Source organism: Bombina bombina, chromosome 7, assembly GCF_027579735.1.
Source record: "Bombina bombina isolate aBomBom1 chromosome 7, aBomBom1.pri, whole genome shotgun sequence".
NCBI classification, from domain to species: Eukaryota; Metazoa; Chordata; class Amphibia; order Anura; family Bombinatoridae; genus Bombina; species Bombina bombina.
The window spans coordinates 5,826,660-5,842,992 of NC_069505.1; the positions used below are offsets into that span (position 1 = coordinate 5,826,660).

The window sequence follows — 16,333 nt, forward strand, 5'->3', positions numbered from 1 at the left end:
AGAGCAGGTTTTATATCCCTTTCTGCTGTACAAGAGCAGCTTTAATATACCATTCAGCACCTTGCCCTTTACTGCTGTACAAGAGCAGGTTTAATATCCCTTTCTGCTGTACAAGAGCAGGTTTAATATCCCTTTCTGCTGTACAAGAGCAGGTTTAATATCCCTTTCTGCTGTACAAGAGCAGGTTTAATATCCCTTTCTGCTGTACAAGAGCAGGTTTAATATCCCTTTCTGCTGTACAAGAGCAGGTTTAATATCCCTTTCTGCTGTACAAGAGCAGGTTTAATATCCCTTTCTGCTGTACAAGACCAGGTTTAATATCCCTTTCTGCTGTACAAGAGCAGGTTTAATATCCCTTTCTGCTGTACAAGAGCAGGTTTAATATCCCTTTCTGCTGTACAAGAGCAGGTTTAATATCCCTTTCTGCTGTACAAGAGCAGGTTTAATATCCCTTTCTGCTGTACAAGAGCAGGTTTAATATCCCTTTCTGCTGTACAAGAGCAGGTTTAATATCCCTTTCAGGACCTTGCCTGTCACTGCTGTACAAGAGCAGGTTTAATATCCCTTTCAGGACCTTGCCCATTGCTGCTGTACAAGAGCAGGTTTAATATCCCTTTCAGCACCTTGCTATTTACTGCTGTACAAGAGCAGGTTTAATATCCCTTTTAGGACCTTGCCCGTTACTGCTGTACAAGAGCAGGTTTAATATCCCTTTCAGGACCTTGCCCGTTACTGCTGTACAAGAGCAGGTTTAATATCCCTTGCAGGACCTTGCCCGTTACTGCTGTACAAGAGCAGGTTTAATATCCCTTGCAGGACCTTGCCCGTTACTGCTGTACAAGAGCAGGTTTAATATCCCTTGCAGGACCTTGCCCGTTACTGCTGTATAAGAGCAGATTTAATATCCCTTTAAGGACCTTGCTATTTACTGCTGTACAAGAGCAGGTTTAATATCCCTTTCAGGACCTTGCTATGTACTGCTGTACAAGAGCAGGTTTAATATCCCTTTCAGGACCTTGCTATTTACTGCTGTACAAGAGCAGGTTTAATATCCATTGCAGGACCTTGCCCGTTACTGCTGTACAAGAGCAGGTTTAATATCCCTTTGAGGACCTTGCTATTTACTGCTGTACAAGAGCAGGTTTAATATCCCTTTCAGGACCTTGCCCGTTACTGCTGTACAAGAGCAGGTTTAATATCCCTTTCAGGACCTTGCTGCCCATTACTGCTGTACAAGAGCAGGTTTAATATTCCTTTCAGGACCTTGCCCATTACTGCTGTACAAGAGCAGGTTTAATATCCCTTTCAGCACCTTGCCCGTTACTGCTGTACAAGAGCAGGTTTAATATCCCTTTCTGCTGTACAAGAGCAGGTTTAATATCCCTTTCAGGACCTTGCTATGTACTGCTGTACAAGAGCAGGTTTAATATCCCTTTCAGGACCTTGCTATTTACTGCTGTACAAGAGCAGGTTTAATATCCATTGCAGGACCTTGCCCGTTACTGCTGTACAAGAGCAGGTTTAATATCCCTTTGAGGACCTTGCCCGTTACTGCTGTATAAGAGCAGGTTTAATATCCCTTGCAGGACCTTGTCCTTTACTGCTGTACAAGAGCAGGTTTAATATCCCTTTCAGGACCTTGCTGCCCATTACTGCTGTACAAGAGCAGGTTTAATATCCCTTTCAGCACCTTGCCCGTTACTGCTGTATAAGAGCAGGTTTAATATCCCTTTCTGCTGTACAAGAGCAGGTTTAATATCCCTTTCAGGACCTTCCCCGTTACTGCTGTACAAGAGCAGGTTTAATATCCCTTTCAGGACCTTGCTATTTACTTCTGTACAAGAGCAGGTTTAATATCCCTTTCTGCTGTACAAGAGCAGGTTTAATATCCCTTTCAGGACCTTGCCCGTTACTGCTGTACAAGAGCAGGTTTAATATCCCTTTCAGGACCTTGCTATTTACTGCTGTACAAGAGCAGGTTTAATATCCCTTTCTGCTGTACAAGAGCAGGTTTAATATCCCTTTCAGGACCTTGCTATGTACTGCTGTACAAGAGCAGGTTTAATATCCCTTTCAGGACCTTGCCCGTTACTGCTGTACAAGAGCAGGTTTAATATCCCTTTCAGAACCTTGCCCGTTACTGCTGTACAAGAGAAGGTTTAATATCCCTTTCAGCACCTTGCTATTTACTGCTGTACAAGAGCAGGTTTAATATCCCTTTTAGGACCTTGCCCGTTACTGCTGTACAAGAGCAGGTTTAATATCCCTTGCAGGACCTTGCCCGTTACTGCTGTATAAGAGCAGATTTAATATCCCTTTCAGGACCTTGCTATTTACTGCTGTACAAGAGCAGGTTTAATATCCCTTTCAGGACCTTGCTATGTACTGCTGTACAAGAGCAGGTTTAATATCCATTGCAGGACCTTGCCCGTTACTGCTGTACAAGAGCAGGTTTAATATCCCTTTGAGGACCTTGCTATTTACTGCTGTACAAGAGCAGGTTTAATATCCATTGCAGGACCTTGCCCGTTACTGCTGTACAAGAGCAGGTTTAATATCCCTTTGAGGACCTTGCTATTTACTGCTGTACAAGAGCAGGTTTAATATCCCTTTCAGGACCTTGCCCGTTACTGCTGTACAAGAGCAGGTTTAATATCCCTTGCAGGACCTTGCCCGTTACTGCTGTACAAGAGCAGGTTTAATATCCCTTGCAGGACCTTGCCCGTTACTGCTGTACAAGAGCAGGTTTAATATCCATTGCAGGACCTTGCCCGTTACTGCTGTACAAGAGCAGATTTAATATCCCTTTCAGGACCTTGCCTGTCACTGCTGTACAAGAGCAGGTTTAATATCCCTTGCAGGACCTTGTCCTTTACTGCTGTATAAGAGCAGGTTTAATATCCATTGCAGGACCTTGCCCGTTACTGCTGTACAAGAGCAGGTTTAATATACCTTGCAGGACCTTGTCCTTTACTTCTGTACAAGAGCAGGTTTAATATCCCTTTCAGGACCTTGCCCGTTACTGCTGTACAACAGCAGGTTTAATATCCCTTTCAGGACCTTGCCCGTTACTGCTGTACAACAGCAGGTTTAATATCCCTTTCAGCACCTTGCTATTTACTGCTGTACAAGAGCAGGTTTAATATCCCTTTCAGGACCTTGCCCGTTACTGCTGTACAAGAGCAGGTTTAATATCCCTTGCAGGACCTTGTCCTTTACTGCTGTATAAGAGCAGGTTTAATATCCATTGCAGGACCTTGCCCGTTACTGCTGTACAAGAGTAGGTTTAATATCCAATGCAGGACCTTGCCCGTTAGTGCTGTACAAGAGCAGGTTTAATATCCCTTTCAGGACCATGCCCGTCACTGCTGTACAAGAGCAGGTTTAATATCCCTTGCAGGACCTTGTCCTTTACTGCTGTACAAGAGCATGTTTAATATCACTTCTTACCCTGGCTTTGCCCTTGCCACGTCTTTTTGGTGTGTCGTCTTCATAATCTTCATCATCAAGGTCATCTAGGAAATCATCGGGATCCAAGATGCGCTATACAGATAGAAAGATTGAGAGGGATAATTTTGGGAGCTTGAATAGAAGAGGGGGTAAAGCTTCAGGGAAGAAAAGGAAGCCACTGGGATATAGACCGGTGATAATTTACCAGCCGGAAGAGGAAAGACAATGATTTGTAAGCTCTTGAGGTTTGTTTTTAACATTAAGTAATTAATTAGTGGTTTAACTTAGAGCCAAGTGGGAAATTAAACGGGATAGCCAAAGTTGTTTTTGTGTACAATGTACATAAAATTAATCTTTATTAAAAAGTAAATACAAATTAGAAGCCACGCCCCTAGGATTAGTCAGGGCCTGACTCAGGATAAAGGTCTTTTCACAAACATAAATTATACTAAAACATAAGGGGCCAAAATATTCTATACTTTTCAGATCAATTATGCTTCATTTAAAAAAAAAATCATAAGCTAACAAATCTATTTCTATGATAAATATAAGAATTTAGGAAGTGTCAAATTACAAAAGTCAATGTCTCTTCCCAAAATAAGTAAATAAAAATACATTTTGCACAACAGTCTCTTTCATATATATTATAACACTACACCTATGACTTATTTTAAACGGACACTAATAGGGTCTTAAAGGGACAGTCTAGTCCAAAATAAACTTTCATGATTCAGATAGGGCATGTAATTTTAAACAATTTTCCCAATTTACTTTTATCACCAATTTTGCTTAGTTCTCATGGTATTCTTAGTTGAAAGCTTAACCTAGGAGGTTCATGGGCTAAATTCTTAGACCTTGAAGGCCGGCTCTTAAGAATGCATTTTAACAGGTTTTTCACCACTAAAGGGTGTTAGTTCATGTGTTTCATATAGATAACACTGTGCTTGTGCACGTGAAGTTACCTGGGAGCCATCACTGATTGGCTAAACTGCAAGTCTGTCAAAAGAACTGAAATAAAGGGGCAGTTTGCAGAGGCTTAGATACAAGATAATCACAGAGGTAAAAAAAATATATAAATATAACTGTTGGTTATGAAAAACTGGGGATTGGGTAAAAAAGGGATTATTTATATTTTAAAACAATAACAATTCTGGTGTAGACTGTCCCTTTAATACTATACAAAAGTAAATACTTTACCACTTGAGATATCACCTTAAATAAAGCTAATATATACAGCGTAGTATTACATGTTAACCCCTTTTTTTTTTATATAACATCTTGTAAGAAATTCTTATTGCGTCGTCATTACTGACAATCAGTCCGTTGCTAGAAAACACTAATGTGCGCACGCAGATACCCTGGCTGAAAATCACTGGTGTAAGAAATAACTATACGATTAGTGTATCTGTAGTTATGTGACAGATCAATAGAAACACTTTACTAATACATATCTAAATGATGCTGCTTCTTGCCCCAGGCTATGTGCTGCCTAAACTGTCTTTACCGTGATAATCCCGCGCGCAACGTAATGCTGCCTTCCGCTGGAGGCCTGTACCTTCCTTGCTCGGCTGGTCATTGAGGGGAACTCTGTCAAGCTGTCGTCATCACGTGGCTCGGGTAGGACTCTCTTCTCTAGGTTATCTGAGCGCAGGAGAGCTTCCAGGCTGCTGCCGTCGGCTGGGATTAAACTTTCTTTCTTCATGACTTGCTCTGGATCTAGAAACAGAAAGGAAACAACATGGTTGTGTTTAAGTGAGAGAAATAAAACTGTAGAAATAATACAAGACAACATGCTATAAATATGAAGAGAGGAAGGAAGAGAGAAAGTCATGAAGACCTAGGACATTTACCAAACACAGGAGGAAAAAAAACAAAAAACACCTTGCTATGTATATAAATTTAAAATTAATAATTCTGCAACGTTTTGTAGCACTGTCCTTTACCTGGTTTAAGAGGGGGGAAAGAAAGCCTGGGATCTTCTGGAGGGTGCGCCCTCCTCCTCTTGCGCCAGCGGCGGGATGGGTAAGTGTACAGCTGGCCAGGGGCCTCACCTTAAAGAGAGATTACATTGACCAAGGTTATGTGAGGGACAGTAAAGATTCTTACTATTGTGTAGCTGCCTCAGGACCAGCACATTTATTAAACAAATTGCTGCTTTATACATTTCCAGGTCAGTTGAAAAACATAACATAGTAACATAGTAGATAAGGTTGAAAAAAAGACTGAAGTCCATCGAGTTCAACCTATACAAATCTAAAATACTTACAAAAAGCTCCAGTTAAGCTTAAATAACCCCATTAAAATGTGACCCATTTAATACTAGCAATCATATCCATGAATTTTGTTTGTATACAGAAACTTATCCAGACTATTTTTAAATGTATCTATGGTATTGGCATTCACTACCTCCTTTGGTAATGAGTTCCACAATTTTATTGCTCTCACAGTGAAAAAACGTTTCCGTTGCAGGAGATTAAATCTCCTTTCCTCCAACCTTAAATTATGACCTCTTGTCAGAAACAATTTTCTTGGAATAAACAGAGCTTCTGCCATCTCTGTATATGGGCCTTGAATATATTTATATAAAGTAATCATGTCACCTCTCAAGCGCCTTTTTTCTAAAGAAAACAGACCCAGTTTGGCTAGCCTCTCCTCATAGGTTAATTTCTCCAATCCCCTTATTAGCTTTGTGGCCCTTCTCTGAACTTTTTCTAGTTCTGCAATATCTTTTTTAGCAATTGGTCCCCAGAACTGCACTCCAAACTCAAGGTGAGGTCTTACCAGGGCTTTATATAATGACAGAATTATGCTTTCCTCCCTTGAATCAATACCTCTTTTAATACATGCTAGTATCTTATTAGCCTTTGAAGCCGCTGCCCTGCATTGTGCACCCATCTTTAGCTTGTTATCTATTACTACTCCCAAATCCCTTTCCTCCTGTGTTTGGCTAAGTCTTGTCCCATTTAAAAAATACGTAGCCTGCTTATTTTTACTTCCAAAATGTAGAACCTTGCATTTTTCCGTATTAAATCTCATTTTCCATTCACTTGCCCATAGTTCTAATTTTAGCAAATCCCTTTGTAAAGACAGTTCGTCCTGCTCTGACCTTATGACCTTACTTAATTTAGTATCATCTGCAAAAATAGAGATGTTGCTATTTAATCCTTGCTCCAAGTCATTTATAAAAATATTAAAAAGAACAGGGCCCAGTACTGATCCCTGGGGGACGCCACTGATTACCTTTGTCCAATCTGAGTATGATACATTTACTACTACTCGTTGCTCCCTATCTTTTATCCAGTTATTTATCCATGAGCTAACATTTTCAGCTATTCCCAGTCCCTTAATTTTGTGCATTAATCTCTCATGAGGCACTGTATCAAATGCCTTTGCAAAATCTAAGTATATCACATCCACTGATTTCCCTTTATCTATATTTTGACTTACTTCCTCGTAGAATCTAATTAGATTAGTTTGACATGATCTATTTCTCCTAAAGCCATGCTGATTAGAACTCAATCTTGTTTACACGAATATGCTCATCAATATAATCCCTTATAATCCCTTCAAATATCTTCCCCACTATTGATGTCAGACTAACTGGTCTATAGCTTCCTGGATCACCCCTGCTTCCCTTTTTGAAGAGTGGCACCACATCAGCTTTACGCCAATCCTGGGGTACCATGCCTGAGGATAATGAGTCTTGAAAAATTAAGAGTAAAGGTTTGTCTATAACAGTGCTAAGTTCCCTTAACACCCTTGGGTGTATTCCATCTGGGCCTGGAGTTTTATTTACCTTAATATTTTCCAGTTTTTTCCTGATATCCTCTAAACAAAACCCAGTTAGTGGTATGGACTGGCATGTTCTATTATGTTCAAAAGTATCATTCAATGGTTCTTCTCTTGTGTATACTGAAGAAAAAAAACTGGTTTAGTACCTCAGCCTTCTCCCTGTCATTATTTATCATGCTACCCTCCACACATTTTAATGTACCTATATTATCCTTCTTAGATTTTTTGCTATTTATGTACTTAAAGAACCTTTTAGGGTTAGACTTAGAATCCTTAGCAATTAATTTTTCATTTTCAATTTTGGCTAATTTGATTGCTTTTTTGCATGCTTTGTTACATTCCTTATAAATATTGTATGCTGAGTCTGTACTATTTTCTTTTAATAATTTAAATGCCCTACGTTTTTTCCTAATTTCTCTTAACACATTTTTATTTAGCCATAATGGCTTTGTTTTTTTATTTTTACTTTTATAACCATATGGTATGTGTTGATATGTATATTTATTTAACACATTTTTAAATATTATCCATTTATTCTCTGTATTTTTATTAGAAAATACATTGTCCCAATTTATATTATTTAATGATTTCCTTAAATCGTTGAATTTTGCTTTCTTGAAATTAAAAGTCTTAGTTAAGCCTTTAAAACACTGCATTTGAAAATAGATTTCAAATGTGACCATGTTATGATCACTGTTACCCAAATGTTCTTTAACTTCTATGTTTGATATTATATCTGTATTGTTTGATAGCACTAAATCCAATATAGCTTTACTCCTAGTTGGCTCCTCTATTAATTGTGACAAGAAGTTATCCCTGAGAACATTTAAAAATCTATCCCCCTTAGCTGAATTACTAGTTTCATTGGCCCAGTTTATATCAGGGTAGTTAAAATCTCCCATAATTACAGCACTGTTATTAGCAGCCTTACCTATTTGGATAAGTAGTTGAGTTTCCTCCGGGTCACTAATGTTGGGAGGCTTGTAGCATGTTCCTAGTAATATTTTTTTAGGATTTTTCCCCCCACTCTTTATTTCAACCCACAGGGTCTCTACATTGTCACTTGTATCATAAATATCTTCCCTTATTGTAGGTTTAAGGTTAGGTTTAATATACATGCAGATTCCTCCATCCCTTTTATTATTCCTGTCCCTCCTAAATAATGTATACCCCTCTAAGTTAACTGCCCAGTCATGTGAATCATCCCACCAAGTTTCAGTTATACTGATAACATCATAGTCCTCTTCTGCAACTAAGAGCGTCAGCTCCCCCATTTTACCTGTCATGCTTCTTGCATTTGTTGTCATACATTTAATTTTCATGTGCTTTCTGCTGCTACTCGGTGTGCTTTCCTCTATATTTTCTAATGTGACATTTCTTAAGTCATCCCTTCCTTGAGATATTAAGGGATTGTCATATTCAGACTGATCTCTCTGTTCTATTTTGTTCTAACTGACCCTCCCCCCCTTTGCCTAGTTTAAAAGGTTCTCTAAACGTGCTACCATCCTTTCCCCCAACACACCTGCACCCATGTCATTCAGGTGCAATCCATCCTTACTGTACAAATTGTACCCTAGTGAAAAATCAGCCCAGTGTTCTAAAAAGTCAAACCCCTCATTTTTACACCATGTCTTTAGCCATGAATTAACAGACCTTAACTCCTTCTGCCTTACTGAATTAGCACACGGCACTGGTAATATCTCAGAAAATATTACTTTGGAGGTCCTTGCTTTAAGCTTGCTACCTAACTCCCTGAAGTCATTTTTTAGGACTCTCCATCTCCCACCGATTCCTTCATTAGTACCAATATGCACCATGACTGCAGGATCAGACCCACATCCCTCTAACAATCTATCAATACGCTCCACAATATGCCTAACACGAGCCCCTGGAAGACAGCAAACTGTTCTATGTAAAGGGTCTGGATGACAAATTACCCTATCAACCTTCCTAATAATAGAGTCTCCTACCACCAACATCTGCCACTGGCCCTGACTTGTATGCCCCTCTTCCATGACTGAAGGACTGCCCACCATAGTATGCTCCTCTTCCACAGCTAAAGGACTGTTCACTATACTAGGCAACACAGCCCTCTCTGACACTGCCACCCCTGAACTGATATCCCCAACATCTTCACTTAATCTGGCAAATCTATTGGGGTGTACCAGCTCAGAACTGGCCTGTCTCTTCAGCTTACCTTTACTTCGCCCTCTGACTGTGACCCAGCTACATCCTGGAGTCTCCTCATCTGAATCCTCCCCATTCCCACTGCTGGAACCATTAACAACCAGCTCAGTCCTATCCATTTCCCTTTCAAGTGTCTGAATTTCATGTAGTGTTGCAATTCGTTCCTCCAGATCCCCAATACGAGTTTCTAAAGAGACAATATGCTCACACTTGCCACAAACATATAATCCCAGAAGCGGCTGCTCCAGTGATGCAAACATGTGGCAAGCTGTACACTGAATGAGATTCTCAAAGGATTGGAAAAACAAATTATTTTAAGTCTAATATTGACTTTAGAGGGGTTTTCTCTTCTGCACGTGCTAAAATGAAACGCACATTTCTTTCTAATAACACGGTGAGTCCACGGATCATCATCAATTACTATTGGGAATATCACTCCTGGCCAGCAGGAGGAGGCAAAGATCACCACAGCAAAGCTGTTAAATATCACTCCCCTACCCACAATCCCCCAGTCATTCTCTTTGCCTGTAGTGCAAGGAGGAGGTGAAATTAGGTGTATGATGAAAACTTTACTTCATCCAAGATTTTATTATGTTTAAAGCAGAGTAAGCTTACTCTGATCTTTTCTGGGGTCCAGCCTAGTCCACATTAGTCTCTTCAGTAGGGCAGTGGTGGCTTTCGAGCACTCGAGAACTTGTGGGGTAAAACCCTCACTGCGTTCTCAAGATTTTGCTGCCCTATCCAGAAAGCCTGAGTAGGCTTACTCAGTCTTCTTTCTTTCTTCACAGGTCCACGTGAGGTGCTATTCCCTCTCAAACCAGGTGAGCTGTCCTGCTGCCGGATAGCACTTTCAGGTAAGTGCCATTTTAATTTCTTTGCAATGATAATACTGGCACTTATTACAGCCAAGAGCTTTATTACATTTATGGGGATGTTATTAAACCTTCATGTATGTTTTTTTTTTTATTAAGGAAGTGTGGGCATTGAGACTGAGGAGTGGGATTCATGGTGGCTCAGTGATTATTTTACTTGGTAAAAATCATTTACTGTTAGCCATTTTTTTGGCAGTTAATGCTCTGTAACCGCTAGGATTGATCTGTGCTTAAAAAAGGGGAACGTCCTTGCTGATGCGGTTATGTTTAGGCGCCATTCAGTGCGACTGAAGTGAGCTGCGCAGCTTTGATGTTGTAGTCTGCTTCTCAGACTTATTTTCACTACGCTGCTGTTATTTTATGTCCGAAATGTCTCTTCTGTGTGGGAAGTCACTCCGTGAGCTACAGGACAGGTAGGCACCTCAGTAAAGTTACTGAGGTGTAAAGGTAGCCTGAGGTTATTTGGTTTATTTCATTAACGTTATTTACATTTAAAAAGACAGTACACTTATTTTTTATTTTCAAATAAAGAACATTTTGAAACTCTTCTTATTTATTACATATTATGGATCAAGAGGCCTTTCAATCCAGTATCCCAGGCGAAGTAACTGCTTGTCAGTTATGTTTTGATGCTCAGGAAGAACCTCCAGTTCCTTTTTGTTCCTCATGCATTGAGAGAACTTTAAGTTATAAAGATAAAATATTTGACCATGAGCCACCATTATCCCAGGCAAATGCTGTTCAGGTGTCTCCTGTTGCAGAAATGCTGCAGCTTTCTCCTCAAGCGTCCCATCTTTTTCAGTCTCCACATACTATGCCCTGTGTTTCCTCTGGCAAGCCAGTAGGATTTTCTCTCCAAGACATTGCTTCCCAGGTATCCCTTACGGTATCTGAAGCCTTGTCAGCTTTTCCCATGTTACAGGGAAAACATAAAAGGAAATTTAAAGAAACAGTTACTAAGGTTTCTGATCAAGTTCTGGCTATCCAAACTGTCACTTCCCATAAGCCTGAGGAAGAAGACATGTTAGTAGCATCTGAATGGGAAATCTCAAACTCACACAGTAATTCCTTCTTCTGATACTGAAGTAGTATCCTTCAGATTTAAAGGGACACTAAACCCACATTTTTTATTTCATGATTCAGATAGAGCATGCAATTTTAAGCAACTTTCAAATTGACTCCTATTAATTTGTATTTGTTCTCTTGCTATCTTTATTTGAAAGATAAGGCATCTAAGCTAAAGAGTCAGCAAATGTTTGGTTCAGAACCATGAACAGCACTTTTTTATTGGTGTTGTCCAATCAGCAAGGACAACCCAGGTTTTTCACCAAAAATGGGCCAGCATCTAAACTTACATTCTTGCTTTTCAAATAAAGATACCAAGAGAATGAAGAAAATTTGATAATTGGAGTAAATTAGAAAGTTGCTTAAAATGTCATGCTCTATCTGAATCACAAAAGAAAAAATTGGGGTTCAGCGTCCCTTTAAGCTAGAACACCTTTGCTTATTACTTAAGGAGGTTTAAGTTACTTTGGATGACTCAGACACAACTATTGTAGTCAACCCTAACAAATCTAGTAAATTAAACAAGTACTTTGACGTTTCCTCCCCAGTGGAGTTTTTTCCGGTTCCTGACCGTGCTACGGAGATTATTGTTCGAGAATGGGAAATACCTGGTATTCCTTTTTCTCCTTCTCCTATTTTTAAGAAAATGTTTCCTATAGCAGACTCTATTAAAGGAGTTGTGGCAGACTGTTCCTAAGGTAGAGGGAGCAATCTCTACTTTAGCTAAGAGGACTACTATTCCCATAGAGGATAGTTCTTTTAAGGATCCAATGGATAAAAAATTAGAGGCTTTATTAAAAAAGATGCACGTTCACCAGGGTTTACAATGGCAGCCTGCAGTGTTACCAGTGCTGCGGCTTACTGGTTTGATGCGTTGTCTAAATCTCTATTCAAACGGATACTCCTCTTGAGGAGATCCAGGACAGGATTAAGTCTCTTAAGTTAGCCAATTCCTTCATTACAGATTATTAAACTGGGAGCCAAAATTTCTGGTTTTGCAATCCTAGCCCACAGAGCCTTGTGGTTGAAGTCCTGGTCTGTGTCATCTCAATCTAAGCTCATGGCTATTCCTCACAAGGGTAAGACCTTGTTTGGAACCGGTTTGACGGAAATTATTTCAGATATTACTGGAGGGAAGGTTTCTTTTCTTCCTCAAGATAAAAAGAATAAGCAGAAATGACGTCAGAATAATTTTCGTTCCTTTTGTAACTTTTGTAACATCCTCCGGATGGGGGCAGTCTGAGTTGGATCTCATGGCTTCTTGTCATCCCGGGGAGTGGGAACTTCCTCCGGATGGGGGCAGTCGGAGTTGGATCTCATGGCTTCTTGTCAGAATGCTAAACTCCCGAGATACGGCTCGAGGTCAAGAGATCCGCAGACTTTTTTGATCGATGCTCTGGCAGTTCCTTGGAACTTCAGTCTAGCATACCAGTTTCCTCTATTCGCTCTCCTTCCAAGAGTCATTGCTCGAATAAAGCAGGAGAGGGCGTCTAATTCTCATAGCCCCGGCGTGGCCTCGCAGGATTTGGTATGCAGACCTAGTGGAAATGTCATCCTTTCCACCTTGGAGACTGCCTCTGAGGAAGGACCTTCTACTTCAGGGTCCCTTTCCTTCATCTTAATCTCGTTTCTCTGAAGCTGCCTGCTTGGAGATTTAACGCTTAGCTTTATCTAAGCGTGGATTTTCAGAGTCGGTCATTGGGACCTTGATTCAGGCTTGTAAGCCTGTGACTCGCAGGATTTACCATAAAATCTGGCATAAATACATGTATTGGTATGAATCCAAAGGATACCCTTGGAGTAGAGTAAGGATTCCTAGGATTTTGTCCTTTCTCCAGGATGGTCTGGAGAAGGGTTTGTCAGCAAGTACTCTAAATGGTCAGATTTCGGCATTGTCTATTTTGTTACATAAGCGCTTAGCGGATGTGCCAGACGTGCAATCGTTTTGTCAGGCCTTGGTTAGGATTCGGCCTGTGTTTAAACCTGTTACTCCTCCATGGAGTCTTAATCTTGTTCTTAAAGTTTTACAACAGGCTCCGTTTGAGCCTATGCATTCTTTAGATATTAATATGTTATCTTGGAAAGTTTTGTTTCTGGTTGCCATTTCCTCTGCTTTACAGTGTGATTCCCCTTATCTTATATTTCACTCTGATAAGGTGGTTCTGCGTGCTAAGTTTGGTTTCCTGCCCAAGGTTGTTTTGGTCAAGAATATTAATCAGGAAATCGTACCTTCTTTGTGTCCTAATCCTGCTTCTCACAAAGAACGCTTGTTGCATAATCTGGATGTTATGCAAGCGCTAAAATTTTATTTGCAGGAAACTAAGGACTTTCATCAGTCTTCTGCATTGTTGGTTTGCTTTTCTGGGAACGCAAGGATCAGAAAGCTACGGCTACTTCACTTTCCCTTTGGCTGAAGAGCGTTATTCGCTTTGCATATGAGACTGCTGGACAGCAACCTCCTGAGAAAATCACAGCTCATTCCACAAGGGTTGTTTCTTCTTCCTGGGCCTTCAAAAATGAAGCTTCTGTGGAACAGATTTGCAAGGCTGCAACTTGGTCATCTTTGCACACTTTTTCCAAATTCTATAAATTCGATACTTTTGCCTCGGTTGAGGCTTCATTTGCGAGAAAGGTTCTTCAAGCAGTGGTTAGGTTACCTGTCTTGTCCCTCCCTTATCATCTGTGTCCTCTGGCTTGGGTATTGGTTCCTGTCAAGGTATTTGAAATATTATTAGATGATATACACAGGTATACTTATTATTTAATGGTGATGTGGCTGTGTACATCAAATAATTCATTTAATTTCTAAAAACTTCAAATGGCACGGTGTGAAATTTAGCCCCACTTCTTTTGATTACACAGGATGAATCATAAAAGTCACTTAAAAACATCCCTTACCCCATACAGTGAATAGAGACATAAATGTCTAAAACTTTTAATTTAAGGCCTAATGAGATGCTCACAATTTCAAGGAAGTGGAAATTAGCATGATGGAGCCTCAAAAATACATGCCCATATATGGGTTTCCTGCCAAGGTGAGGAGCCGATCCGTCTGGGAGAAGGTTTGAAAACAAACATTTTCAAAGAACTAAATTTTAACAACCACAAATTAAATGATCCCCTGTTGAGTTTCCCATGTAAAAATCCCAAACAAATTGGCATTTAAAGTATTTAATAATTTAATGCAGGTGTCAGCGATAGCGGGGGCGGCAGATTAGGGGTTAATAAGTGTAAGGTTAGGGGTGTTTAGACTCAAGGTTCATGTTATGGTGTTAGGTGCAGACTTAGAAAGTGTTTCCCCATAGGAAACAATGGGGCTGCGTTGGGAGCTTAACGCTGCTTTTTTGCAGGTGTTAGGTTTTTTTTCAGCCCAAACTGCCCCATTGTTTCCTATGGGGTAATCGTGCACAAGCACGTTTTTCCAGCTAGCCGCTACCGTAAGCAACGCTGATATTGAGAGTTGAAGTGGCGGTAAATATGCCTGTACGCTCCCTTTTTGGAGCCTAACGCAGCCCTTCAGAGAACTCTAAATATCAGCGTTATTTAAAAGGTGCGGGGGGGGGGGGGACACGCGTAGCCAACACACCCCTTTGGCCGCAAAACTCTAAATCTAGGCAAATATTTTTTCATTCTTTTAGAAAATGTGCAGAATCTTTTAAGTGTGATTTAAGTTTGATCACATATTTTTGTAGAAATAGGTCTACGAATTTGGAAATATTGGCTGTGAGAACTAATGCCAGAAATAATTGGCCTCCCAAGGGGATTCTCTAAGAATTTGTGAATTTTTGGTAGCCAATAAATAATTGGAACTCTAGAGAATTTTATATCTAAAAAGTTGTATTCATTCTCGTTAATTAGACCTTTGCTTTTTGCTTCAAGTAGAATCTTTTTTTAAGTTTCGGCTGAAAAGTTTTTGTAGGGTTATTTTTTAGTTCACAATATGTATTAGTATCGCTCAGAAGTCTTGTTGCCTCTTGGAGGTAATCCTTGGTGTTCATTATTACTATGCCGCCGCCTTTGTCGGCTTGTTTAATGATAATATTTTTATTATTTCCGAGTTCTTTTAAGGTTTGATTTTCCTCTTTACTTAAATTGAACGAAACATACCTATCTTTCTGTGTATCCAAGTTTTTTTTTATCCTTTGCTCAAATAATTTTAGATTATCTCCTTTCTCATTAATTGGGAAAAAAAATGATTTTCCTTTCAGGTTAGTATGTATAAATTTATTTTGTTTGTAACATTCTATAGATGTATTTTTAGAAGTGATATCTGCAGGATGTTTTAGGAAGTAGCGTTTTAGTGTGAGTTTCCCCCACATATTGATTGATATGTATCAGGATATCAAACTTATTTAGTTTGGTGGAGGGGGCAAAGGATAAGCCTTTATTTAGTACTTTCTTTTGAGTGTCTGTGAGTTCCAAATTACTAAGGTTAAAGATTCCCTCATTTTTTATCTCAACCGTTTGTGTTTCTCTCTTTCTAGTTCTTCCACCTCTTGTTCCTCTTTCCTGTTTTGAATTTGGTGTTTGGTTTTCTGTCTTAGTCTAAAAAATCATTAGATGTTCCTGCTTTTGGTGTTTCATCCATTTCATTAGGATTTTGGTCTCTCAAAGGTGTAAATCTGTTAGTAGTAGGAATATGCCAATAGGGATCTTGTGAGATTGGTTTTCTCTGTACATACTTTGATAACTATAATCATCCCTTTGATTGTATGTATTTCTATCTCGTTGCCTTATTTCAGGGGTGTCAAACTCAAATTCATCGGGGGCCGCATCAGCAGTTTGGTCACCCTCAAAGGGCCTGCTGCCCCCCCCCCCCCCCCAACCCCTTTGTTTTTAGGCTGTTTTTCAGCCACAATAATTTTTGGTCATGATATAATGTGACTTTTTTAAGATTAGGACACAAGGAAGGAACAATTATTTCTAATGTTGTTAAAGTTCACAACTTTTTCACATTCACACACATG

General features: G+C 39.7%; 1 protein-coding gene across 4 annotated transcripts in view; it reads right to left on the reverse strand.

Moving 5' to 3' along the window:
• DPF2 (double PHD fingers 2) overlaps nt 1-16,333 on the reverse strand; it is a 442,311-nt gene that overhangs the window by 374,531 nt on the left and 51,447 nt on the right. For 2 of the 4 annotated variants that reach the window (XM_053719943.1, XM_053719942.1), the window contains exons 3-5: nt 5,394-5,501; nt 5,006-5,166; nt 3,451-3,543 (exon numbers count right to left, since the gene is read on the reverse strand). In XM_053719943.1, the coding sequence (XP_053575918.1) occupies nt 3,451-3,543; nt 5,006-5,166; nt 5,394-5,501 (362 nt within the window). Of the gene's footprint in view, nt 1-3,450; nt 3,544-4,954; nt 5,167-5,393; nt 5,502-16,333 lie in introns of all 4 variants that reach the window. The other 2 variants (XM_053719941.1, XM_053719940.1) reach the window with 1 other exon arrangement.